This window comes from Guyanagaster necrorhizus, assembly GCF_019112545.1.
Source record: "Guyanagaster necrorhizus MCA 3950 unplaced genomic scaffold BT62scaffold_16, whole genome shotgun sequence".
Taxonomy (NCBI): domain Eukaryota; kingdom Fungi; phylum Basidiomycota; class Agaricomycetes; order Agaricales; family Physalacriaceae; genus Guyanagaster; species Guyanagaster necrorhizus.
Window position 1 is genome coordinate 924,279 of NW_025064895.1, and position 25,499 is coordinate 949,777.

The window sequence follows — 25,499 nt, forward strand, 5'->3', positions numbered from 1 at the left end:
CGAAATAAGTAAATAAATAATCAATTCTGTAAATGGGCTTAGGGACTCGGAGCACTTTCGGAGAGAGAACGTCCTTGCTAACTAGTCACATTATCAGCCCCGATTCTTGGTTGTTGCAGCATATGGCGAGCCTCGTGCTATAAAGTTCATGCCACCTATAATCAATGTAAGAATCACCTGAAAACACAAGGAAAAATATTCCGATACTGTAATATCTATGCGGCCGGAGCTGCTACCACAGCTCTTACGGAAGGTCTGTTCTCCATGAAATACAGCCTCCGGTTATGCTATCCTTCACCAGTTTCTTGAACCTCGACTACGGCTGCGAGTCACAGAAATGGTCTTGGCTGCGACAATAAAAAATACTTGCGCATTGGAGCCTGATCGGCAGTGGGTCGTAACTGCGATCACAGATATGTATTCGACGGTCGACTTAATGTCGCTGCGCAAAATCTACTCAACATGCAACCACTGTGAGCAGCACGAAGACCGTTGACTCTAAATTGAATTTGGACCTCCAGATATTGAGAAGACTTACTTATAATCATTATGGATCCAAAACGACGTAGCAAACGGCTGTCTCAAGCAAGAGGATGATCGTAGCTTATTATGCCACAAATGGACAGAAAGGATGGTCGCCGCGCCACGATCACATGCAATATTAAATAATCATTTCTTCTTCACGTTCAAAGCATTGATTACAAGTCGCAGGAAACACCAGATCAATTAACTACAAGTTCTCGAGAAGCTTCATGAACTACAGAATTGACCTCGGGTTGGACTTGAGTACTAAAATAACAACGGTGGCACCGGTACGTCTGCGCTGCATCATCAATGAGATGGAAGGCGGGGCTGAATTCAGTGTGGCAAATGTCGCATGAAGGGTCGGGGTTGAAGACTGGGGCCTCGCGATCGCGGGGAGGAGATACGGAGACGTCGCCACGGACGTTGAGAAGTTGATCAAGGCGCCGCGCCTTGCGGAGAAGGGCGTGCGATTGACCAGTGGCCTGTTTGTAATTCCGGCAGTAAACTTGTAGTGCAGTCTGGCAAGCGAGATGAGTCTTGCACTTAAGTGGCTAGGGCAATACAATCCTTACCTCTCCGCCGTCCGTGGTGTCACATAAACTATAAATCATTCGTCGGCTGTGATCATGGTCTTTGCATGATATGATGGCATTCATACATCCTGTCTCGTCTCGGAAGGTCGTGGTAACGGTGGTATCTCGTCGACTACTCTTCACCTGAATGAAAATGTTAATAAATTCTAGCCATCATTATTCTCCCAGTCAGGCTCCTTACCGGTTGTATTTCAAATCCAAACTTGTGCCCAAAATCCCAAGCGCATGAAACGTGGTATTCTCTACTACAGTCAGAGCACCGTATAACAGCGCCTCCTTTCTCATGGCATATACAACATCTCTGTGAAAGAAGAATATCAGCTGTTGAATGATACAGAAACAGGAAAACAGCTTGCAGAAGTCCATCTATGATTAGCAATCGTACTCGCTCCCTCAACCAGTCGAAGCCGCGATGCGTCGGAAAAAGTGAGTTCAGGAATAAAGACCGAGCAAATGACGTGCGCCCATTGTTGACCCTCAGTTGGCTTGCAAGCCCGAAGGACAGAATTGCTCGAAGGTCCAAATTTCTTGTCGTGCAGTTGATCTCGAGGGCATAACATGCATTCCATAACCTGCGGAAAATCTACGGATAAAACGAGAAGAAGATCAAAAAATTTCGAACTGACCAGGGACGCTTCCAGATTCTCATCATTCGAGCACAAATCACAGCGCCACTTCTCGACATCTTCAGGGCTGACAACAGCACCACAGACACCTGGCAGTGGAGATGAGAACTAGAAAAGAAGTGAATGGCAAGGAGATTCTAATACCTGCATGGATACGGAAGCCGCACTTGGTACACTTGAGCACTTTGCCGATGGGGCCGCTCTTTCGACAACAGACACACTGAAATTGGACCGCTGATTGAGGGGGAGGGGGAGGTGTAGACACAACACTGGCAGATGAAGTCGATAGCTACATGATCCAAGTCAGTCATCCATCGTATGCAAATGAATAGAAATGAAGCACTCACTCTAGGACGCTTAGTTACTGGCCCCGTCAATGGAGTCCCCTCGCGTTTCTCTGCTGATCGGGCCTTCATTGAAGGCACCGACTCTTCACGCACGCTCCGCACGTTCAAGTCAGCATACTTCCTCCAGTTCTGACCACAAGAATCGCAAAGGAAATTGGTGGCAAGGCCCTTCGGCGCTTTCCACCAAGCTTTGGATTCTCGAGTCCGACAGGCACCACAGCTAGGAGCTTTGGAAGGCTGAGTGACTATCGACGATTCATCGTCAGCCGGGCCTACGGTCTGGCCTTGATAGGCCTCTTCCGGGCTTCCCCATTGCTCATATTGAGGTTCTGGGAGCGCGCCGTTCGTCCTAAGCTGTTCGTTCTCTTCTCCAATTTTACCACTGCAGCTGTAATAAGCAAGATATCCGAAGTAATCCAAGGAGAAGTTACTTTTTCCAATGCCCATAAAATCGAACAACTTCCGGCATCGTCCGGGTTCCAATTTCCTCCCTGACGGCTCGGAGCTGTGCACCATGCGTGAAGATGGCGTCTTCAAAGGCACCTATTTCTTCTCTAGACCATTCCCTGTCGGTATATCTGGTCGGCTGGGTTTTCCACTGTCAGAAACCAGAAGTTAGCCAATAAGGAAAACGTCCGACGGGAAGACTTGGTCACCTGCTCCTGCCGAGTAATCGTCTTCATATTGACCGAATACATCGACTTTGCCGCTAGAGCGGCCTCCGAGTACCGACGGACGACCTCGGTCAGCCAATCGATAGAAGACGAGACCTTGAGATCGCTGGTGAGACTTTGTTTGCACAATTCCACTACGCATATAAATTTAGTACTGTGCAACCAAAAAGTCCGGAAAAACGATGTTACTTTCGTCCACTGTGGGGAAATGGTCAGGAACGTGACGTCATGATACCGATATAGAAGCGCACCTTCTGCTCCTGTCAAGATGTTGATTGCACTCAATACTTCGACGGTGCTATCACCACCTCGTTCCTCATCTGTATCACAACCGTTTTAGGACTCGTCGATCACTCCGAAAAACATGCTCACCCGGATATGGGGCATTCTTCTCAATCAAGGTTGCCTGGAACTTGGGGCCCACACGCGTTGGCGCTCGGGGTGATATGAGGTCGTCTGCATCTAGAACATCACATTAGCCCGTAATTGGGAGGCCCACCCTCTGAATAGTCACCAAGAGTGTCCTCTGCTACGGTATATTGTCTACAGCAAGCTGTCAGTAAACACCCAGATTTGCTTTCTAGCTATCTCACCCAAAGTAGCGGAAGGGCCACATCTTAAAATACTTGATGGGGAGGTTCTCTTCTCTGTCTTGCTGCGACTTGTCTTTCCGTGGTCGCCCCCGTCCCCGCACAGCTGGTGCATTGGATTTCAGTGGTCTATTGGTGGCTGGAGTGTGTTGTCGAGTATGGTGGCTATCGACTTCCTCTTCGTGTTTGCGTGAACAAGGCGCGCATGTCCACCCATACCCTCGTGATGGCTTAGCCATCAGCGGAGGGTTGACACATTGCATATGGAAAAAGAGCTTGCATCTGTCACAACGAACAGACTCCAGACTGATGAAGATCACATATAAGTGATGTATACCAGAAAACATTAACTATTCTTACCTTGGACACCATTCAGAGCACGTATCGCATGTACGAAGATGATCAGTGAGGTCAGGAATAACTTCCTTTTCCGCCACAACATATTCATATCGCGAGATCAAAGTCTCTCTAATATTATCCGGAACTGAAACATAAATTAGTCACGTTGGAGAAAATAAATCGAAAAAGTCGCTTACGGTTTCGGACGTCAGTGGACTGGATGATTTCCAGTTCTTTCCTCATGTACGGATCAAAGAGCCGATTATAGTAAAAGCGGTCAGGCCGCTTTTTCCAGCCCGCTAGGTCGGAAATTTTGTCTCTGTGTACAACGTGGCAACGGGCGCGTATCTGATTGATATCGCACACTTCGGTGTACATGCCAGCCAATAAGAGACGTGAATCTGCGACGGTTCGTTCTGTAACGTCCGAGGGTCTGTAATACCAAGCAAGGCGAACACGAGTATAATGAAATATCTCCTGGGTTTTACCGAGCGGCCTGAGAAATTCCATAATACGTGCAATGGAATAAGGGGTGCCATCGCGGGCCTCTGCGCTGGGAGAACAATAAACGTGATCTGAAAAATAAGGATTGGTTGAGAAAGAGTAGAAAGGAGTGGATGTCAAGAATGTTACCATTTATACGGACACGTTCACCGTTTTTCAGGAAAACGGGAGGACTAGAGGAATTCTGTGTCTCGTTACCATTTTGATGTGAAGGAGACATTGGGTTGCGGGTTCAGGTACGGAAATAGCCTGAGAAAGGGAGAGAAAAGCTGTGAAGGAAGAGAAAATCCAATGTGTTCAAACCTAACAAAAAAGAAAAGGCTGGAAGAGGTGCTACAATAATTTGAAGCTCTTGGAAGGTATAAAAGTGCAGAAAGGTGAGGGGAGACGAAAGCACGGAAATTCAAACTCAGACAGTGCCACCGATCCATCGTCGATGCCTTGTTTTGGATGTTTTCTTGTGAAAGGCGCCAAACAGGCTCAGTCTCGGTCAAAACATAAAATTTCTGGCTAGCTCTGACTGATATTTCTTATCTTGATCATATTCTCTGGATTTTGCATAATTTAGCGCCATCGCCATCGTCTCAATCGCATTTTCCCTATGTGAATCGTTGATGGCGGTGGCCAAATCGACGGCGGGTCGAAGAAAGTCTGCAAATCAAAAATTCACTGGCACAGACAAAAAATACCGGTAATGAAACATTGTTTCAGGGAAGAATTTATATTCTCCGCTGGCTTGCAGTCCCCGTTTTTCCTCGTCTTCGGGTTTTAGCTGTGCCTGAGGAATTGCCTCCGCGCCGATGGTGGGTTGAACATGTGCCCAAAAAGGAAATATCCCCTTTTAGCTCTCCTTCGTTGTCACTTGGAATCACGACAGTTCCGAAATCGAGAAAGACAATTAAAGCCTTGCCAGGATAATCTTAGCTAGAATAACATCTCACCTTGGGAAAACGAAGAATACGAAGATAAAGTTTTAACTTTGCGTTCGATCAATCCGATTAGGAGACCTCCGCCCCGGACAGTATGGCGTACAACTTAAATGCAAGTCCTCCAAGGGTCAGCTCTAATCGGATATCTCTATGTTGAGTCGCGGTGCGTCCTTTTTGTTGCTAGTCTATATCATTTCTCACGCTGTACCGAAAAGTAATGCTATAATAGTTGTCGCAGATAGCCACAATCCATTCGGCAAATCCGAGCCACAGACATTTTATTTGTACTAAAGGAGCGCCTTTCTTGGCCTTTTCACCTGCCTATCGGTTTGTCGCACCTCAGCGATCCTGATCGTGGGTCGGTTAATTTTGCCCCTCTATTGTCCCCGTTACTCGCACAAAGTAGTAGACTAGTTGCCATAACGATAGCAACGTATCTTCAACAGCGTCGCAATATATTTCCCATGGGAAATACGAAGAAGTTGCGATATATCTTCCATCTTTTGCCCGCACAACTATACAGCTGACTCTGATGGTGAAACCTAATTGAAAGCCATTCCTTGCCTTGCTATCTTCTGTCTACGCTATTCACTGCACACTGTAGAATCAGTTCCTGGTCCTGGTCCTGGTCCTGGCTTTGTTACCCATTCATCTTCTCCGCCACCAATGCTAGCAGTTCTGCTCTACCGATGGCCCACGTGGCTGACGCAGGTGCACGTCTGGTAGTGACCATTCAGCTCCTTCACCTGGTGCCAGGCCCGGCAACTGTACATGCTAACCTTCTTCCGTTTACCCTCATTGTGCCATGACTTCGTTCAACAATCATCCAAATTGTGGTAGCTGGCGTAACTCAGCAGACTTCAGCGTCGTCAATTCTGGTGTGTAACAACACATGTACTGGTTACTGGACCACTGCTTCCTCTTGAAATGGGCACCATGCTGAGGCTTGGTGCGGCCGCTGCGTTTGTTCAATACCAAGCTCAGAAAACTTGGCTTGATGGATACACATCCGTCCTTAAGATCCGTGGCATCAAAGGACTACCTAGTACTTTAAAGTCCGGCGGTAAAAACAGAGTTCTCCTACGGTTAATCTGACGTAACGCAAGTGGCGGAGGTTCATCGTGGCTTTACGACATCGAGGTCAGAATCAGTTTCCGGGATTCATTTAAACCAGACAGGGATGACAGCGGGGAGGCAATTTCGCCGCGGCTTTCATTTTCGATGAGCGCTGTTCAGCACCTTCTGGTACCCTCAAAAATGTGATATCTACTCGGTATTGTATCGACTGGACGGGCCAAGGAAAGTATACTTTTCGACATATACTGGCCATACAGACAGAGCTATGAGAAGTTACGACTTCTCTGTCAAACTAGGCAATGCCCAACTCCGTAATTGGGCCGAGAAACAGTCACGGTGCTTTCTATCACTTAAATGCTGATTTTCTCCCAGTTCATTGGTTACCGCTGCGACACACTTCTGACTTGGATTGTTCAATTGCCATTGCACGGTTTCAGGGCTATGAATTGGGCTGCTTCGAATGGGGTCTATGCACGCTTTGTGGTCAGTACTTTCTGAATCATAGTAGGCGTCTAAATTTCACCTGCAGCTTTGAAAGATAGTCGCACTGAACCTTCAGTTCTGGTGTGTGTGTGTAGTCTCAGACAGCCTCTTACTTGGAGGTTAATTTCACTGTACAGCAAAGGAATCCGATATAAGTATCCTCACCGGTGGTCGGAACTGCTTTGACATGGCAGGTTAGGGCTTTACACCTACCTACTGTACTTTTAGCAATTGCTATATCTATGCTATTTTGCTGCGTCGTTGCAGGGTCCAATGACTGCTGTCCGCGCGGCGCTTGCATGTGCATACCAAATGGGCATAATAGCGTTCGAAATAGAATACAACGTTGCCGGACTGGTGACCAAAATAGGCAAATTCCGGGAGAACCCGAAGGCGTACCCTGATCGCGAGTCCAGTTCTCTTCAATGTTGAACAGCACCACCCCCGCCATTGTCATGTCTGAGGTTCCTCCAACCGAGGGATCGAGCTCGAAGAGCAGTATCAGGCAGGAAAACTCGCCTCCACCGACGCCGCCATCGCCAGTGAGCTCAGAAACAGGTCGGATTCACTTATCATTCTCCGTTGAGGCATGGCTCATTGTTGGGCGACCCTCACAGGAGTCAAGTTATCCAAGAAGCGAGAGCGGGAGGCCTCTCAGGAGCCGGTTACGACAACGAAGGTCGCCGTCGTCAGTCATCGCGAGCATTCCAGAAATGTTGTCACTAACCGATACGCTGTGCTTTTCCCAGGATACCGACACTTCGACCCGCGACAGTCGAGAAATTCGCACTCCGGCGAAGAAGAACAGAGTCGCTTTGAGCTCTACAGCAGAAGAAGACGATGGTATTGTGGGCTCGCGGTCGAATTCGCCTTCGCCAACCTTTGGCTCGCCACCCCAAGAGATGAAAATCAAAGTTAGGCAAATCAGTCAGGGCGTCGAGGACCTTAGCTGGCGGAAGAGGCCAAACTTTGGGAACGGGCCTAACGAAGGACAAGATTCTGCTGTGGAGATGCCTGTTGATAGCGACAAGTCGGACAAGCTCGAAGAAACCAGCATCCCCAATGGGTCGGCCGACCCAAAGATGGAGCCTGAAGAAAATAATGGTCCGAAAGTCGATGAGGCTTCAACTGTCCTTCCACCAACACCACCCCCTACGGTGGATGAAGTTCTGCCGAAGAGCTTGCGACGAGATTCTGATTCCGATTCTGGCGAGAAGGACAAAGGATTGAAGAGAAAGTTCTTGGACCGTGGGACAAGCCAAGGTCCCCAGGAGACTGGAGGATCTGATAAGACTGCCTCAGAACCTGTCAAGCGGCCTAGAGATGATGCAGGCGAGGACGGCAATCCTCGGGAGACTAAGCGACCTTCACCACCTCCGGAGCAGAGTGCCACTTCTCCTCCCAGTGCTCCTGCACCGAAATTCGTGCGATTCCATCTCTCTGTAGTACACCAGTTCATGACTAATGCCCTCCGTAGGGCGGTTTTGGAGCATACGCTGCTACAAAGTCTCCATTTGCTTCAGTGAAAGGGCCCAATGTATTTGGATCCAAAAAATCATCAAGCTTGTCAACTCCGTCAGTTACGCCCTCGGTATCCTCTTCTTCCTTGGGTACACCCGTTCTAGGGGAATCATCCATAGCCTCTACTTCGGCCGCGACCCCCGCGAAGCGCTCGGGCTTTGAGGCGTTCTCCTCACCAGCATCACCGTTTGCTTCCATCGCTCAGAATAAGTCATCAGTGTTGGGAGGCGGAACATCCAAGCTCGGACGAAGCAAATCCCCCACGCGCCGAGCGAACTCCACCAATGCAAGTGCTTTTTCGGCGTATAGCGGTGCTAGCCAAGGGTTTGCATTGCCTGCATTTAAGCGTGCTCGTGCAGGATCCCCGGCAATCGCAAATATGGAGAAGAAATCGAATGTGTCTGTTCTCAATGGTTCAGATAGTTGCACAGAGGAAGATAGTAGCGACGGAAAAAGTGCCAGCTTTGGTGAAAAATTGCGAGCAGGAAAGGACCAGTCCGGTGAAGAGCATGAGACTCCCAAGATTGCTTTGACTGAGCAAGAGGGTGAGTATCCTGGACATAATTTGTTACCTTTCGATTTTAATTTTTTCTGCAGTGATGACCGGGGAAGAAGAGGAGGAGACTATTCATCAAGTTCGAGGAAAGTTATTTGCACTCTCCGATGGTACAGCCTGGAAGGAGCGCGGCACGGGTGTACTGAAGCTGAATGTCAGAGCTTCAGACGGTGGAGGGGCAAGGTTATGTGGGTCATTTCTTTTTCTTATCCTCGACTTGGTGATACTAATAGCTAGTACAGTGATGCGAAAAGAGGCAGTATACACTGTGCTGCTCAATGTCACTCTGTTCCATGGAATGCGATGCGTGCTTGCGCAGGACCCCCGATACGTACGTTTCAGCGTCATCCAAGATGGCGTGACAACACATTATAACCTGAGGGTAAGTTGCTCTGCTGTGGTCCGAAAAATCATACTAATTCTGACTTTTGTAGCTGGCCAATCCCAAAATTGCGGAAGAGTTGATGGAAGAGATACATGCGAATCTTCCGTCAGCATAAGGGCTGCAGGAATGGTGATTAAAGATGTTCTATGCATGCTGATGTAAAATTTCCCCCCTTGACGGTTTCCCAGTCTTGTGTATTGCTGCTGTGTGTGCTGATCAACAATTTATTATACATGTTTCTATTTACATAAATAACGTGACGATATTGATATGAATCTTGCTGCGGAGTTGGAAGTAGGGTCTTCGATTCAGGTATCCCACTCACAGCATGTCTTTATTAGCTGGGTACTATTCAGCGTGAAACAAGTTGCAAGGAACCGTTCCTTGCGGCTGCATGGATCCTCGGTTTGTCGGGTGATCATCTGAAAAGGCGGTGTTTGTTGCGTCACGCGAATTGTGGACGCGGATGTACGGTAGTCGTGAACGGCCATAAAATGTCGATATCTGCGCTCTTGGACACATCGATCTTTCTGTGCTGCAATCACTACGATGTCTCCAACTGTTCTCATTGTAACCACCATCTCTCTTTGTATGCTGCGTCTTCACTTAATCGTTCCATAGGTTGGCGCAGGACCTTCGGGCCTTTCCCTAGCTCTCGCTTTGACCCAGAATGGCGTCTCTGTTCGAATCATCGACAAGCTTTCTTCGTATAGAGTTGGCCAGAAAGGCTCTGGTATCCAGGTACTTGCGTTCGTGGTTTACTTGAGATATATTATGTGACTGAGACTCTACCAAGCCCAGGACCCTTGAGCTGTACAAGCTCCTCGGCGTCCTCCCTGATGTCCAGAAGAAAGGCGGAGTACCTCAACCCAAGTTACATTATCTTCCTTCGGGGGAGGCTAAGATCGTCGAGGTGTTAGACTTCATGGAAAATACCCCCGATCGACCCTATGTACGTGTCCGTACTGGGACCGGCTCGATGCTGAACATTGAAACTTCTTTGGTTATAGATCAACCCTATCATACTAGGGCAAGACCGACATGAAGCTATCCTGCGCGAACACTTAGCTAGATCTGGTGTTGCCGTCGAGTTGGAGACCGAGTTGGTGTCTTTTGAACAGTTCCCTGACCGAGTGGTCTCTCGCGTCGCCAAGGCTCGTGATGGGCAGCAGTTCGAGGAATCCATCGAGAGTCAATACATCATCGGCGCAGAAGGTGCTCACAGCGTTGTGCGTAAAACTCTGGGTTTGACGTTCCTTGGGGAGACACGGAAGGGAGATAATTTGGTCGTGGGTGATATCCATGTCAAGAAGCCGCTCTTGGACAGAGATGTGTGTTGCGCATCTGATTAATTCTTTTTCGTTCAGCAATTGACTATTTTATTTATTCCAAGGTATGGCACGTATGGGGTGAACCATCGACAAAAGCGTACGTGTCTGCACGTTGATTATCTAATGAATGAACGCTGAACCGTCTCGTAGAGTGACTCTGCGACCTTTCGAGACCAAAGACGACGACAAATATACTTTCATCTGTCTGGGTCGTGATTTGGATTTCGAAAAGATGGCGTCTAGTCGAGAGGAATTTATCAAAGGGTTTTATGAAACAAGTGGACGCACCGATATCGAATTCGGTGATCTCATTTGGATATCCAACTTTCAGTGAGCCTGGTTCCTTTGGACAATGATCATCAATATTAAGGTGTCTCCAGACCCAATGTTCGAATGGTCAACGATTACGGCTCTGGCAGAGCTTTTGTTGCCGGAGGTAGGTTCCCCTTCTATTATTTAATATCTATAATCTTATGCTGATGGACGACAAGATTCCGCCCATGTTCACAGCCCTACTGGTGGCCAGGTATGTTTAGTGCTCTATTTCCTTCAGATCGTCTGACCAGAACCAACATGTAGGGACTCAACACTGGTATCCAAGACTCTGTGAGTGACCAAAGGGTTATATCTCGAAGTATCCTAATATCAGCGTAGGTCAACTTGGCTTGGAAGCTCGCCCTTGTCCATAAAGGCCTGGCTCCCGAGGGTCTCCTCGCCAGTTACTCCCAAGAGCGTATCCCTATCATCGCAGCAATGCTCAACAAGACTTCTGAACTCCTGAATAAGACTTTCAAGCCCGGAGGAGGTGGTTGGGTCAGAGGCTACGAGCTTCGTCAGCTAGGCGTCAACTACCGCGGCAGTCCCGCAATCGTGGATGAAACTCCGGTCGAGGGTGAAGAGACCATTGACCCATATCGATCAGGTAACGACGGCACCGTACGGGGCGGTGACCGAGCCCCCGACGCTCCTGGCCTCGTATTCATCGATGATTCCTCGCACAAGACCAGTCTTTTTGACGTCTTTGGATCATCCTACCACACGGTGCTCATCTTCTCTGACGAGAATACCGCGCTTCTGGATGCTCTGAAGAATTACCCCACCGGTATTATCAAGTCCGTGGTCATCGTTCCGCAGCGACCAACGGGCGCTATTTTGGCCGATCAAGTACTGGTGGATGGTGATGGCTATGCATACAAACACTACAACATGGCAGAGAAGCTTACCAAGGTTGTTGTGGTCAGACCTGATGGGATCATTGGGGCACTTGTGAGTGGTGTAGATGGGCTGAACCGGTACTTCAAGAAGATTTTCGTGTAATTTTTATATCGTTAGAAACTTGTAGCTATACCGATATTACATATGTGTACGCATACATATTTTGGTCAACCGTGCTCTCACTCAGGATATTAATATCGTTGGTCTCCATGTATACTCCTTTAGAAGTAAGCGTATGTTACTTGTCATGAATTGCAAGCGGCGCACCTTCTCGAAGGGAGAATCGCTCTTCTATTGTCAGACTGCAACGGTCTTCTCGGTCCTTCCTAAAACACTTAGTGTGCAAACCTGGCGGATCGCTTGCATGCGCAGCGCACATTGTCTACAGATAGTAGCAAGCAGTGGCTGCGGACAAGAAATTTACGTGCTTCGAGGCCTACCTTCCGAGCCAAATATAACTTAAAACAATAAAGATACCTCGTTTACAACAAGAAGCAACGGTACAATAAATAAGACTTTCTCTAAATAAAAATGTCAGTAGAAAAACACAAACGGGTATCAAATGAACGTAGCGCCATATAAACAATTCGTAGCAGCTCGTGAGAAACCCCATGTACTAGAAAAGCCGCTACTTCGGACTCTCCAACACCAATGATCAAAAAATACAGTGAAGAGTAGCCCATAAGAAAGAGAGTAACGAGAATAGCACCCCCGTATCACGAGGCCAAATAAAGGTGGATAATCTACGGGAATTACCAGAATCCGTATTACAAGGGTGAAATGAGAGGCAATTGCATACAAGTCCTGACCGCTAGCAGGAAATGATAGATTAGGCGTAATGGTATACGGAGATCCCAGATCCCGTAGAATCAACCTTCATACAAAAAAATAAATCTCAACCAATGTCTCTGTTCAGATACCCCCATAGGCGTCATCCGCATGGTAAATTGTTTCTGGCCTCTTGACGGCAGGTATAGTGGGACTCGAGGGAGTTGGACTGGAAGGGAACCCATTCTTCCTCTCTGCAGGAGGAGTCATCACAAAGCTGCTTCCGAGTGGGCTGGGGGTAGTTGGGAACCTGCTCTGAGTGCTCAACTTGCCGGCTACAGTGATGGTTTGACTGACACCACTGGGGAAGCCGGAACCAGAACCTGTAAATGGAGAAGACATCGGGGTGCTGCTGGTGCTATCTCGGTAAGAACTCGGCAGGGAATATTGCGAGACAGATCCACGATCTATGGATATTTCGGGAAGAGTGGGAGGGGTGGAGTCAACACGATAACGGGACGAGGTAGATAGAACCGGGGATGGCGGGGCAGGGAATTCGAGGTCCTTCATAATGTCCACTGATGCTTGAGACTGAACAGATGTTCGTTTGGGGGACGGACTGGGTGCTGAAGTAGCTTGGGTATTATAGCTGTCCTTCGGCGGAACTACAGGTGGTGTCCCTGAACCATTAGTTGCTAGGGACGCATTCCTGCTATGCACATATTCATTCACAGCCGGTGTATCCAATCCCTGAGGAACTTCGGTGTCTAGTCGGTTCGCTATCTCTGCATACTGAGCAGCTTGAAAGGGGGTGACGCTGGATCGAGCGACGTCGATGTAATCGTTCGCTGGTACAGGTAGGCTCTGCCAGGGAGCACTGGAGGCCACGGAGGAATGGTGAACAGACTGATCGTAAGTGGCGGTACTACGTGAGATCGATACGTTCCGGCTGACAGTGTTCTCAGAAGTGCGATTCGATGGTGTCCTCGCTGGTATGGTCGGACCGCCAAGTCCATACACCGGTGAGGGCAACGGACCATCATCTAAATCATAGCTGTAGACATACTGGGGAGTATCGGACGGTACAGGGAATGCTGAAGGTGTATCATCGACTTGTTTATGTACGGCGGGGGCAAACAATGGATTGGCGGAGTTTGCAGCCAGGGAATAGCCAAGGGTCACCCCTGCACCATAGTGTGGTTGCGAACGCTCTGGAGGAGCATAGGCAGGTCCTGGTGCTCCATATTGCGTTCCAAACGACATAGGATGATTGCGACGTTCTAGCATGCTAGGAGGACGGGGGTTAAACGAACGATCAGTATCGGGATCTGAACGCGGGCCATGCATGAGAACGGCAGAACGTCGAAAGGTCTTAGCGTCGAATTCATCCGTTTCGCGACGATTTGTACGCCATCGACGCTGAAGAAAAGAAAATTAGTCAACGAATAAGGAATTCAATCAGGGACGTACCAAGAAGAACCCTACTGTAGCGATGACCAACGCAAGTCCAATAATGCCTGCGGCAAGGCCTCCAATAATTGCACCCGTATGGCTTGTCCCGCTGGTCGAACTGGCTGATGCTGATGCGACATCACTGGTTGAGACTGATTTAGCTGCTGCTGATACGGTAACAGAGATTGCCGTGGTATGAGTTGATGAACTGGTCGCTTCCGCGCTTACTGTGCTTGAGGTCGAGAAGTACGACGACGATGAGGACGAAGAGGAAGAGGTCGTAGATAAGGAGGTCGTCGACAACGACAGGGTAGATGAAGTTATCGATGTCGTCGTCGTAGACGTTGAAGACATCGACGTAGATGATGTGTGAGTCGAGGTCGACGTCTTAGCAGACGAGGTGGCGCTAGTGGAAGTCACGGAGTCGCTGGTACTGATGCGGATGGTGAGCGTCGTCTCTGCAATTCTGGTCAATACTTCCTCCTTCCTTTCAGTTATAACTGGGCTACTCACCAGCATCCGTAAGAGAAGATTCCTGCGAGTCAGTGGTCGTGCTCGTGGAAGACGCCGTTCGGCGTTCCAGGCCACGGTGAGCAATGCGTCTCTCGTTCATTCCATGAAGCATTTTTTTCGGTAAAGAGCGTGGGCAATAAATCGAGAAAAAAGAATGAAGCCGTGAAGCGTTGAATGGAGAGAGAACTTGAACCGAGGCCGTCCCGGTGAAGGAAAAGAATAAAAGTTAGTCACGGTCACAATCTGCCCAATCCGTTGCCATCACCGTCGCGAACGATCGCGTACATCGTGTTGGGCCTGGAGATCCTTCTCAGGCTGACTCTGACATGATTTGGCTTTTGAGGGAGATCCTGAGAGATTCCATTGCGATAGAGACGATATCTTTGTTCGTCGTAGGTTGTCTGTTCCATTATAAATTCTCATTTCAAGTCCTCAATTGACAGTAACACCTTGTTGATGTCATTAGAAATGTTTAAACCCTAGCATCACAACAGCGCCTCGTGCTGAAGACGCGTGTAATATTGTCCCTAGGTTAATATAATCTGTCGACGGCTCCGCATCGATACTGTTATTGCCATCCTACAGTCGGCCAGAAAGCAAGTTATCTGAGGGATGCTGGCGCTCGCAGGTGTGGGATCTTTTTATGTCGCTTCCAAACAAAATAGATGAAGGTCACTCTGATTTCGCGTTGATTTCGCATCTGATTTTATGGATTTTTTGAATTAAATCTATTTTGCTTGGACAACCCTTGGGACAGAGTTCACGAGAGTATAGTCCAAACATCTTAAAGGGTACAGCAAAATTGAGACTCCGCTTGCAATGTCAGCGTAACTGCCGAACTCGGCAGAAATCCGATCATTTGACATCCTTTTTATCCTACGGGCCAGATTGAATAACATCGCATCATCACCAAAAGGTAAATGCTGGTTTGCGTCACTTATGGGCAGACAAGTTTTTCTTTAGGTTTCGGAACCTTGAGCACTGCAGTAGGTCTAGAGAGCGTGATCCGGCGGAAAACGTATACATGCAGGTGGAAGGCAGAGCCGGGAGACGCGTCACCCGTTTGGGAGCAGCATTGTAAGTGTGCAGTATGTAAGGACTTTCACAAAGTATTAATCGTATGGAAAGGTTTCCATGTTCAACCTTCAAACCTACGCGATGGCTGTGCAATGTGCAATGTGCATTGTGCATTGTCCGAGTCCGCCCGGCCTATTGACTGACATGCCGTGCTTACTCGTAAATTATCCAGGATGGCATCTGATGACCTAAAATTCATCTGATAATAGATCAAGTGGACTTTAGCAGCATCCACTATATATGCGCGGCTATGAGTCCAATCTTTCCCATTGATCTATCCTTTCTACCATCATGACCAACACCTCCGTTCTCATCGTACGTCTCCCATTCACCTTTCTTTCCCGTGATCTGACTTGTATATTTGAATCATGATAGGCCGGAGCAGGTCCATCAGGCCTTGCCTTGGCTCTTGCTTTATTACAGAATGGCATGTCCGTTCGTGTCATAGACAAGGGTGAAACACACAAGGTCGGCCAGAAAGGGTGTGGTATCCAGGTTTGTATGCATGCTGGCCTGTCCGTCACCTTCCTAGGCTTATGCACATCGCCGTTCAGCCCAGGATTCTCGAGCTTTACCACTTCATGGGTGTCCTACCTGACATTCAGAAAAAAGGAGGCCTTATCTGTCCTGTCATCCACTACCTTCCAAATGGCGAGACCAAAACCTTGAGCATGGTCACTAAGGGCGAGGTTACCCCAGATAAACCTTGCGTATGTAATTTCCTATCCCGCCTGACTCACAAATGACTCACGGTAATCACCCCAGAGCGAACCACTCCTGCTCGGCCAAGATCGTCACGAACAGATACTACGAGAACACCTGGCTAAGTACAGATGCGAAGTCGAGCTGGGCACGGAACTGGTATCCTTCGAACAGTTTGCTGACCACGTAGTATCCCGTGTCATTAAGACTCACGATGGTCAGGCTGTTGAAGAAACTATCGAATCTCGATGGCTTGTTGGCGCAGAGGGCGCCCATAGCGTTGTACGCAAATCGTTAGGATTGACGTTCCTCGGCGAGACGCGACAGGAAAATATGGTCGTTGGCGACATCAAGATTATAAAACCACAGCTTGACGAGGTAAGTTCTCAGCACACTCGAACATTTCATCCATTTAGACAATCATGGCAAGTTCTGGCATTCTTACGGAAATGCGACCACCAAATCGTACGTTCCTCCGAGTTTACATGGAACCATCTTCCTATTGTTTTGATAGGGTAGTTATACGGCCATCTGAGGACCCGGCTGCAAACAAATACCAGTTCTTCGCCATGGGACCCCAATTGGACATGACGACAGTAGCTTCTGGACGGGAAGCGTTTATCAAAGAGTTCTATGCTGTCTCTGGCCGGACAGACATCGAGTTCGGTGAACTCGTATGGATATCCAACTTCCGGGGAGTGTTTTCTGTTCACACAATATTCCTGGATACTTATCTGTCCTACAGACCCAATATTCGGATGGTGGACAAGTTCGGTTCAGGGAGAGCTTTTGTAGCCGGAGGTGCGCACACTCTCTTTAGTGAAAGGTATCGTCAATGATTAACGAGCATAGACGCTGCCCATGTCCATAGCCCTACGGGAGGTCAGGTATGTCATTTCTATTGGGCTGCTTATTGATGGACGCCTCACACGTACACAGGGTCTAAACTCAGGCATCCAAGATTCGGTGAATAACCCTCCGAACGCATCCTTAACAGACTTTATCATAACCCACGTGTCAACAGATTAATCTAGCATGGAAACTTGCTCTTGTCGACAAAGGTTTAGCAGCTCCTACTCTCCTAGACACCTATACCCAAGAACGCATCCCGGTCATCGCAGCCATGCTCAACAAAACCACCGAGCTCCATAACAAAACTTTCACGCAGGGAGTTGCTTCATACGACGCGTGGAAGAGAGGGCCCGAACTGTATCAGTTCGGCGTCAACTACCGCGGAAGCCCAATAATCGTCGACGAGGCAGGGACACCCGAGAGCCTCGATCCGTATCGGTCGGGAGACGGTGGAAACTTGCGTGCTGGGGACCGTGCTCCGGACGCATCGGGTCTGGTGGGAGAGAAGACGCGTCTGTTCGATATATTCAGCACATCGTATCATACGGTCCTCATCTTCTCTGGCGCTGATCCGGACGTGACGGAGATCCTGGACCTGCTAAAAGCCTACCCAGTCGGCTCTCTTAAGTCGGTCGTGATCCTTCCTCAAGACGCTGCTCCTCCTGCCGTTGATGGCTCCTCCGCTGACTTTGTCCTCACCGACGGAGAGGGTCACGCGTACAAACACTACAATGGAGTTGTCGTAGTCAGGCCGGATGGGATGATCGGTGCGCTCGTAAGTGGTGTAGACGGGCTGAAACAGTACTTCAAAGGCATCTTTCTGTAATTTATTGGACTCATATCGTATACTACCCCGTTCATTATATAAACCACAGTAACACGAAAATCTTGTTAAATTTGTATCACTGAGGGCGAGCTTTCGAACTCATCAGAAAAAATGACAGGCAAGTTGGAAGCCGAAGTAATGGTTGACGGAAACGTCTTGCCTCGCAGCGCTTCCAGTGAAATACAGGCACGCTGGAGATAGAAATTGAGAGTCAGTATGCAGTTTGTTATATCAGCAAGGAACTTGTTCAATGATTAGGATTAATCAAGATCTATAAGGTACCCGGTAAACATTGATGTAATATTCAATCATTATTTGTTCATCCAGCACTGACCCAAGTGACAGGCCTTAGGTTTTGATAGACCGGGGTTTCGGATCGGTAACTTACCTCCTCTCACTGGAAGGGTTTTTGTTGAGGTAAGTTACCTGTCATGTGACTGTACATGACGAGTAAATTCAGCATGATACTCGATACTATTGTTGGAGAATATCCGTACGGCGTATCGTTTACCCTTTTTACCTTTCACCTGTCACTCGTTCTTACTTACCTTTTATATATATTCCCCTGTCCTTATTCAATCACTATATAAGTTTCACCATAGTTACTCATATGCCTGAGTCATTCCATAATCGCTGTGCCCGACTGAGATATGTATACCTTACCGAGCATGATATTATATTACTTACTCTCTTTCATAGCTCTTACTTATATTCTTCTGCTATTAGGTGTGGTGACTGCAATACAGTCATTCCGCAATTGCTGTACCTGACTAAGCTTTTACCTATATTCTTCTGCAATTAGGTTATGTGGCTCTGTTGCCTATAAATCAGTCAAGAAAAATATGCAGTGAATTTTCCCTCAAACAGATTCTCCACTTTAACAATTACCCACACTAAAGTATGAACATCATCACCAACACTATGACTCTTAAGATGTTGTTGATTACATCAGGAGTAACAATCCTCCCTGACACTAACAGCCATTTCAATGGCAAGAACTATGCCTCCTGGAAACTACAGACAACAAAACTATTGAAAGGAAAAGATCTAAAGGGATACATTGAATAAACTATAAAATGCCCTGCCACCTCTGCACCAGCTATAAGTGGACCTATCATAACATTTTTACCATCAGACCCTACTCCAATCTACTCATCACACCCATCATACAATGAATGAATCTTTCATGACCAACTTGCTCACTCACACATTGTCCTCAACATCCTTGATTCCACTGGATTAGGGATAAGGACCAATGGGACTATGAAGGAATGCTGGAACTCCATTACTACAGAGCATGCCAAGAACTGATATGGATCTTTTGGAGGCTGAGACATTGCTGAACACAGTAAAATTTGATAGAAACAGTGATATTGATGTACACATTAGTGAGCTTCATACTAAGTGGTATACTATAAATGTCCTTTATGCTACTCCCCTCCCAGATCAGAAATTCCATGGCAAAATTATCCATTCTATCCTCTCTACTGACAACTGGATGCTCTTGATTTCTAGCCTATATCAAATGCTGACATTGACTGACATTATATCTCACCTCCAAACCCATTCTGCAACACTCTAAGCTGCAGGTAAAGGCCCAAACCAATCACAAGCTCTTATAGCTGGATACTACCACTAACTGTGGATGTATCAACTGTTATGATTTTTTTGCCCCTAATCATGATCTCTAGTCTCTATTTGTGACCTGCCAATGCTCAGTAAGCAAACACTTATAAAAGCCTGACATGTGATGAATCCTGACATAATTCAGCCTCAGCCATGGAGAAACCTCACATCAGCCTATAGATGATAAAGGCATGATGATACCATGCCTTACTCTTCACCACACAAGCAGCTGGCATCAGCATGCTGACCACACTGAATGACTATGCAATGGTGTGATTTTCATTATAAATATTATGGCCTGTGGGAGACTTGCTGCTCACTTGAGGAGTAGAATGTAACTGGCTATAATGAGGGCCTTAGAGACCACTCTCAAATCAATTGCAACATGTGAATGGCTATATAGTAATATAAGAGAGAGATGGGTGGAGGATAAAAAACTCAATGACTTATACAATAATGGTCCAGTAGTACTGAATGAGGATTGGTTAGATCTGACAAAGCCAAGACTATTTGAATGAGCCAATTGTGAGATAAAGGAAGAGACAGAGCCTCACCAGGCAACAGGAGTTACTGACAAGTGAAGGAGGAGGTGAAGCCTCAAAGTCTGAGATTAGTAATCAGAAAAGATTGACAGTGAGAGAGCAGAGCTTGTCTCACCTAGGAATGCAGGATGATAGTAGAAGTGAAGAAGAGACATCTGGCACTGATATCTCTCATGAATCAGCATCAGCCAAGACTCAGCACTGAGACAGAGACAGCACCAGTGATTCCTCTTTATGGACAAGTGAAGCTGTGTATCTCTGCATTGACAGTGTTATGATTTTTCCTATTTTCTTTTGTATTAACCCCTATTTATGCTTAGTCAGAGTACCTAGACCAGTGCTTAAGACTGTGGGACTGGCTTAGTCATCACAACAAGCCCAGTCAGTCATTGTCTTTTGACACAACAGTGTTGTCTGGCAATGCACAACAAGACTTTTGTAGACAGTAATGATGCTCAAGGACAAAGAGCACAATGATCATGAAGAACACAATAAGTAGTAGTATTTATATCACTATGGATGAACTGTATATAAGTAGGATAGCTCTTGCTGGTATAACCCCAGCTTTGAGCTAAAGTTTATTCACACTACTTCATTCTAGAGCCACTTGTCTTTGGCCTTGATAGCACATAGACCAACAAAGCACAGTAAGTGAAATTAAGTGTGACTGTATGAACACGATACAGTGCCTATTTATTATGTGTTTTGGTCACATGCAACTTAGATCTAACAGACAGAGATTGTGACAACCTCAAGAGCCACATAGAGGCCTGCAAAAATGCTTTTTATCCTTGGAATCTGCCTTTATGATGGGAAGACTCACTATAATAATAGTATTGTAGAACAACAACAGTGTGAGTACACAATAATAGGAGTACTGTTATTTGTTGAAAATCCTGAGTGTTATATAGAGTAGACTCTAGGCTGATAAGGCCAGATAGAATGAACTTGTTATTCTATAGCTCCTCCAAAGCTTGTATTTATACTCTCCAGGCTTATATCTAGAATTTACTACAACTTTCTCTTTCTCTTAAGCTTACTCATCAACTCTTGGCATGATGCTGGATTGCTCTTTCTGAAACTTTCTGGCAAAATCCCAACATTATTGGATAATGAGTCATAGACATACAATGAACTTGAGTGCATCTGTATCTTCAGTATCTGTCCATGAGAAGTTTGGATGTGTAATAGGATGAATTAAGCAAGAAAAGTGATGTTGACCAAGGCCAGACACTTTTGGATGCTATGACTGAGCTGACATAATTTGAAGATTGGTCATGACCTCTCTTACATATGGGTGTGACAACTTGTTGTATCTCTCTACAAAGTGCCCTAGTTTATTTGTATTTCCTTCTAAAGCCTATGCACTCTGCCTAACCTCCTGGCTCATTCTTATCTGCCTCTGTCTACTCTCTATTTTCATTATGACTTGTCTTTACTTTGTACTATACTTATATGACTTTATCTTGACTCAGAATACTGTGCCTATGATTCACTCTATTCATTTCCCTCATCCTCCAATTACCTGTACTTTATTACAGCTCTGAAATATTCTGTACATTAGCATAAAAGACAGAGACATTAATACACTTAGAATTCTCTCATCACTATTTTCTCTGAACTGGCATCAGACCTAAAAAGGTAGGACAATACCTCAAACTATAAGCCTATTTTGGGGAGGGGGTCAGTATAAAGCCATAACTTACCTTCCTTAGAGGTTTCATACACAACCCTACAGTTAACACATCTTAATTATTAACGAAAAAATAAACTTACACAACCTTCAATCAATCTGCCCCAGTGAGGCTCGAACTCACGACCTTCCGATGTCAACATAACAGTCGGACGCTGTAACCAACTCAGCCATGGGGCACATAATAAATCTGGGATAGCATTAGCTACAGCCTTACAGACAAAATCCATTTCAGTTGATCGCCCAACGAGCCCCATTACCAATTTCATTATAGAGCCAAAAATTGCGAGCCACAAAAAGGTCCGTAACAAATTCTAATCAATCTGTTTTAATCTTAGCTGATGATGCCCTCCACCTCCCCAATAAATGATTTGCCCTAACGATCAGCAAGTCCCTCAACATCTGCAAGGACGCTGTGACAACGTTCAGTTTACTTCCTGGAACCTCATGCCAGTCGATAGGCACTTCCGCGACGGGTATACGGAGCTGCTTGGCGAGGAGGAGGAGCTCGACGTCGAATATCCATGTCGGCAGGTGCTGTTGAGGAAATATCTGCTGCGCCGCAGAGCGCGAGAACAACTTGAACCCGCATTGGGTATCGCGGATGTGCCCGACGCCTACGATTCGCAGGATGGTGTGTAGTCCGTACATGAGGATGTTCCGGAGTAGCGAGCGCTAATGTATACTCTGAGTCATGGGAAAAAAAAAATGGGCGAATGCGTATGTACCTTCACGACCGCGTCCGTTCTGACAAGGTGTGCGCGACTCCCGACGACGACGCCAGGACCACTGTCTGGCGCGATGTCGCCCATGGCACGCCAGAGCAGTTCCAGGTCATTGAACCGGCTTGCTCCGTCTGCATCGACCATCAAGAGCTTCTCCCCGCTCGCGTAGAGCATCCCATGGCGCACTGCACCGCCCTTGCCCAGGTTCTTCTCCAGCGTTACTACGCGGATATCGCATTTTGGGTACTTGCCCGCGAGGCGGAGGGACGCGGCGGAGGTGTCATCAGAGGAGCCGTCGTCGACGATGAGCACTTCGAATGAGTGCGTCGTTGTGCTGAGGTGGTCGATAGCAGATGCGAGCATGATGGGGAGGCGTTCGGTCTCGTTGTAGGCGGGGATGACGACACTGAGGTCGACGGTACTCGGGTCGGAGAGAAGTGGCAGGAGTTGGGGATTGCTGGGATGCTTGTATGAGCGGTATTTCTTTTCGGAGTCGCGTGTCACTATTGGGTCGGGGGACCATGCAATGAGTGCGAAGTATAACTAGTAACATCGTTAGGTTAAAGAGTTGGAAGGTAATATGGGCAAGGAAAGGAATCAGACAGGGATTGTTATACCCTGACCCAGCTGTTTTCGTCCTCACCACGGCGCACATAGACCCGTGGCTCGAAGAACAAGGATGAAACGGGTGTTCATCCCGTTGAGAGATATCGCAGAGAAGTAGCACGTACAGCTACCGCCACCCCAGAGACCGCTACGAGGCCAGCATAAACAATAGTGGACGTTTCCATGGCTCTGTTTTCTTCTCTACGTGATGCTCATTCAACCTCAAACAATGCCCGATTGAAGAGAGACAAAAGAATGAGAATAATGACAGGACGAGGTTGAAGAAAAGGAGGCACGCTGGTGCGAAGACATGGAGATCAGCGTGTGAATCTCGCGACTACGCAGTCGACGTGGAGCTTCACGATTGCCTAACGTGGAATTGTGCAAATGTATTGGTGAAAATATTCAAAAGTTAATTCATACGAGTATTGGACAACTGATATTAAGATGGCTAATACTCTATCGTGAGTGCGAAGAAGGTAAACTCATGGCATAAGATGGGTGTCATCCACCTGTAAATCAAACGCAGGCTGCAAGTGTCGCGTCGCGAACATCAAATGAAGATTGTTTGCAGGCGCTACTTCTAAGATGTCCTTCACAGATTCCTTGGAGACATGATGTAGTCGGCTCCGTCACAGCGTCCGAGTTCGATGTCACTATCAGCGAGGCGATACCGTTCGGAGAGACCCATGCTCGGAACAGATCGACGCAGAAACGAGCTCCAAGTAAGGACCGGCGATAACTTTGTGATATTTAGCAGACTTGGTATCATTCTCCTCAGATATCTCCAAGGTCGCAGATATATCTGAATGATGACGCAGGCGCTGCAGCGAAAAGATGAACAGAAATCGAGCAACTCGATGATGAGAGGAGAATGGACATTAATCAAGGCCCGCACTGAAAGACATACATCTTCTAATGCATAATAACTCACAGTCTGAGCATGCATCAACTTGAAGACAGTCATGACCAAGGCTCAGTAATACCGAGGCCGGTCAGGGAGCCTTGAGATGAAAGCACCATTGAAATCGATAGATGGTGCGACCTACATTTTGACTGTGAGACGAGCCGCGGCCTTTGGGCGGGGAACGTGTTGAATGTGTCAATCACAAAGGGCCTTTTATCTGCTATGCCGCAGCACCACCAAAAAAACATTACGACGAGAACCAGTTCGCTTCCACTAAGCGAGAACAAGGCCCAGCGCCTGTTTAGTCGAAGGGTCACGGGCAGACTGACTGAGCAATGTCGGTATGTCGGGCGACGATGGCGCCTGTGGTGGTCGAAGAAAACCCAAGTCCTGATAACGGCGATCTCCGAAACGGGAGACATTTTAGTTCTGTGTCTCTCCGTTAGTGCGCTCACCACCATCGTTTCTTTCTCTCTATCCCACTTTCTCCTCTGTAGATAATGTCCTGGCAAGGTGCCTGCTCGTCTGCTTTTCTATATCAACGCCGATACTGATGAAGACACGCCCGGCAGCATACGTCGATACGAATCTCGTCGGCAGTGGCAGGATCGCCAAAGCAGCTATCATCGGTCAACAGGGAGGCATCTGGGCAGCGTCAGCAGGATACAACGTGATTGCCCTTTCGCGATGCTTGCCCTGATCTTGTTCTTATTGTTGTTGCTTGCAGCTCTCGACAGCGGAGCAGAATGCTATCATCCAGGGTTTCTCGGATCTTGCGCACGTCCAAGCATCTGGGATCCGTGCTGCCGGGCAAAAGTTCTTTACCCTCCAGGCGAATGAGCGTAGCATATATGGGAAGAAGGCGGTATGCGGACTTTAGTTCTAGCAATGAGTTGGAATATTGATTGTCTTGGATAGGCGGATGGAATCGTGATTGTCAAGACGAAACAGGCGATCCTTGTTGCTGAATATATTGCGCCCATCCAGGCGCCGGAAGCTACGCCTATCGTAGAAGGACTCGCAGATTACTTGATCAGCGTGGGGTACTAGGCTCGAGCTCATCGATGTTTTTGCTACAAAGAAGACTTGAAATGTATTAATCTAACGCCCTGAAGAGACGGCCTTTTATGTATCGATCTTGTTACATTTTCTGCATCGATTGACTGAACGATTGGTGAGTCAACCGCCTCGTTCTTGAATTGGTTACTGAATGATAGATCTACAGAATATCTGATCTTATATCCCTGATGGAATCCTCCAACGTCAGGTTCAGTGTGTCAGGCTCAGTGTGTCAACTGCCATACGATCGCACTCATTGAGGCGACAAAGTGGTCGATAAACGCTAGTCTCGGTCTTGATGCCCGCCCTATTCGAGATGAAACAGCTAATACGTTGATTGCGGTCATGCACTACGGGAACCATCAACCATGGGTGCCCTACAAGAGCCTACTGTTCGTCGACAGAGGGGAGCACCAGAAGGAAAATTCTTAGTGCGCAGGGCAGAAGCAACGCCGC

General features: G+C 47.4%; 7 protein-coding genes and 1 non-coding gene across 8 annotated transcripts; 4 read left to right on the forward strand and 4 right to left on the reverse strand.

The window, feature by feature from the left end:
* Nucleotides 1–722: 722 nt before the first annotated feature.
* On the reverse strand, nucleotides 723–4,204 carry BT62DRAFT_898517 (uncharacterized protein; the record flags this gene model as incomplete). The annotated part of the gene is made up of 15 exons (XM_043183338.1): nucleotides 723–1,043; nucleotides 1,098–1,241; nucleotides 1,300–1,419; nucleotides 1,460–1,690; nucleotides 1,745–1,833; nucleotides 1,889–2,033; nucleotides 2,092–2,473; nucleotides 2,523–2,689; nucleotides 2,748–2,899; nucleotides 3,017–3,080; nucleotides 3,109–3,227; nucleotides 3,280–3,308; nucleotides 3,359–3,661; nucleotides 3,716–3,839; nucleotides 3,892–4,204. 15 exons carry the CDS (start codon nucleotides 4,202–4,204, stop codon nucleotides 723–725), a joined length of 2,703 nt encoding a protein of 900 aa, XP_043038624.1.
* Nucleotides 4,205–7,068: 2,864 nt separating this feature from the next.
* Nucleotides 7,069–9,425, forward strand: BT62DRAFT_951489 (uncharacterized protein). Its single transcript, XM_043188188.1, has 7 exons — nucleotides 7,069–7,245; nucleotides 7,305–7,375; nucleotides 7,437–8,111; nucleotides 8,165–8,753; nucleotides 8,806–8,952; nucleotides 9,007–9,146; nucleotides 9,199–9,425. The coding sequence occupies exons 1-7, from the start codon at nucleotides 7,113–7,115 to the stop codon at nucleotides 9,262–9,264; spliced, it is 1,821 nt and encodes a 606-aa protein (XP_043038625.1). The 5' UTR covers nucleotides 7,069–7,112; the 3' UTR covers nucleotides 9,265–9,425.
* Nucleotides 9,426–9,462: 37 nt separating this feature from the next.
* Nucleotides 9,463–11,930, forward strand: BT62DRAFT_951494 (uncharacterized protein). Its single transcript, XM_043188189.1, has 10 exons — nucleotides 9,463–9,719; nucleotides 9,771–9,890; nucleotides 9,946–10,101; nucleotides 10,160–10,480; nucleotides 10,543–10,577; nucleotides 10,631–10,810; nucleotides 10,861–10,916; nucleotides 10,972–11,006; nucleotides 11,060–11,086; nucleotides 11,135–11,930. Exons 1-10 carry the CDS (start codon nucleotides 9,699–9,701, stop codon nucleotides 11,795–11,797), a joined length of 1,614 nt encoding a protein of 537 aa, XP_043038626.1. The 5' UTR covers nucleotides 9,463–9,698; the 3' UTR covers nucleotides 11,798–11,930.
* A 677-nt stretch (nucleotides 11,931–12,607) lies between these two features.
* BT62DRAFT_1007510 (uncharacterized protein) lies at nucleotides 12,608–14,540 on the reverse strand (the record flags this gene model as incomplete). The annotated part of the gene is made up of 3 exons (XM_043177349.1): nucleotides 12,608–13,882; nucleotides 13,934–14,373; nucleotides 14,429–14,540. 3 exons carry the CDS (start codon nucleotides 14,538–14,540, stop codon nucleotides 12,608–12,610), a joined length of 1,827 nt encoding a protein of 608 aa, XP_043038627.1.
* A 1,054-nt stretch (nucleotides 14,541–15,594) lies between these two features.
* BT62DRAFT_211533 (uncharacterized protein) lies at nucleotides 15,595–17,973 on the forward strand. Its single transcript, XM_043180068.1, has 11 exons — nucleotides 15,595–15,664; nucleotides 15,715–15,820; nucleotides 15,881–16,000; nucleotides 16,060–16,215; nucleotides 16,271–16,585; nucleotides 16,638–16,672; nucleotides 16,722–16,901; nucleotides 16,953–17,008; nucleotides 17,060–17,094; nucleotides 17,147–17,173; nucleotides 17,232–17,973. Exons 2-11 carry the CDS (start codon nucleotides 15,797–15,799, stop codon nucleotides 17,883–17,885), a joined length of 1,602 nt encoding a protein of 533 aa, XP_043038628.1. The 5' UTR covers nucleotides 15,595–15,664; nucleotides 15,715–15,796; the 3' UTR covers nucleotides 17,886–17,973.
* Nucleotides 17,974–21,845: 3,872 nt separating this feature from the next.
* BT62DRAFT_t114 lies at nucleotides 21,846–21,926 on the reverse strand. The gene has a single exon. It is a non-coding gene; the product is annotated as a tRNA-Asn (tRNA).
* Nucleotides 21,927–22,064: 138 nt separating this feature from the next.
* On the reverse strand, nucleotides 22,065–24,100 carry BT62DRAFT_981427 (glycosyltransferase family 2 protein; the record flags this gene model as incomplete). Its single annotated transcript, XM_043189594.1, has 3 exons — nucleotides 22,065–22,421; nucleotides 22,475–23,014; nucleotides 24,098–24,100. The coding sequence occupies 3 exons, from the start codon at nucleotides 24,098–24,100 to the stop codon at nucleotides 22,065–22,067; spliced, it is 900 nt and encodes a 299-aa protein (XP_043038629.1).
* Nucleotides 24,101–24,221: 121 nt separating this feature from the next.
* On the forward strand, nucleotides 24,222–25,248 carry BT62DRAFT_211617 (profilin). Its single transcript, XM_043180069.1, has 6 exons — nucleotides 24,222–24,325; nucleotides 24,412–24,497; nucleotides 24,557–24,654; nucleotides 24,712–24,849; nucleotides 24,903–25,158; nucleotides 25,210–25,248. Exons 2-5 carry the CDS (start codon nucleotides 24,485–24,487, stop codon nucleotides 25,032–25,034), a joined length of 381 nt encoding a protein of 126 aa, XP_043038630.1. The 5' UTR covers nucleotides 24,222–24,325; nucleotides 24,412–24,484; the 3' UTR covers nucleotides 25,035–25,158; nucleotides 25,210–25,248.
* Nucleotides 25,249–25,499: the final 251 nt, after the last annotated feature.

What these genes read in the sequence shown, in the direction of transcription:
- BT62DRAFT_951489 (XM_043188188.1), top strand. Translation starts at nt 7,113, where the DNA reads ATGTTGAACAGCACCACCCCCGCCATTGTCATGTCTGAGGTTCCTCCA. An exon ending in GTGCTCCTGCACCGAAATTC is followed by an intron (nt 8,112 to 8,164) that starts GTGCGATTCCAT and finishes TGCCCTCCGTAG; the next exon opens with GGCGGTTTTGGAGCATACGC. An exon ending in CGGTGGAGGGGCAAGGTTAT is followed by an intron (nt 8,953 to 9,006) that starts GTGGGTCATTTC and finishes TAGCTAGTACAG; the next exon opens with TGATGCGAAAAGAGGCAGTA.
- BT62DRAFT_951494 (XM_043188189.1), top strand. Translation starts at nt 9,699, where the DNA reads ATGTCTCCAACTGTTCTCATT. An exon ending in AGCCGCTCTTGGACAGAGAT is followed by an intron (nt 10,481 to 10,542) that starts GTGTGTTGCGCA and finishes ATTTATTCCAAG; the next exon opens with GTATGGCACGTATGGGGTGA. An exon ending in ATTTGGATATCCAACTTTCA is followed by an intron (nt 10,811 to 10,860) that starts GTGAGCCTGGTT and finishes AGGTGTCTCCAG; the next exon opens with ACCCAATGTTCGAATGGTCA.
- BT62DRAFT_211533 (XM_043180068.1), top strand. Translation starts at nt 15,797, where the DNA reads ATGACCAACACCTCCGTTCTCATC. An exon ending in GTATGGATATCCAACTTCCG is followed by an intron (nt 16,902 to 16,952) that starts GGGAGTGTTTTC and finishes TCTGTCCTACAG; the next exon opens with ACCCAATATTCGGATGGTGG. An exon ending in GAGAGCTTTTGTAGCCGGAG is followed by an intron (nt 17,009 to 17,059) that starts GTGCGCACACTC and finishes TAACGAGCATAG; the next exon opens with ACGCTGCCCATGTCCATAGC.
- BT62DRAFT_211617 (XM_043180069.1), top strand. An exon ending in CAGCGTCAGCAGGATACAAC is followed by an intron (nt 24,655 to 24,711) that starts GTGATTGCCCTT and finishes TGTTGCTTGCAG; the next exon opens with CTCTCGACAGCGGAGCAGAA. An exon ending in GCATATATGGGAAGAAGGCG is followed by an intron (nt 24,850 to 24,902) that starts GTATGCGGACTT and finishes TGTCTTGGATAG; the next exon opens with GCGGATGGAATCGTGATTGT.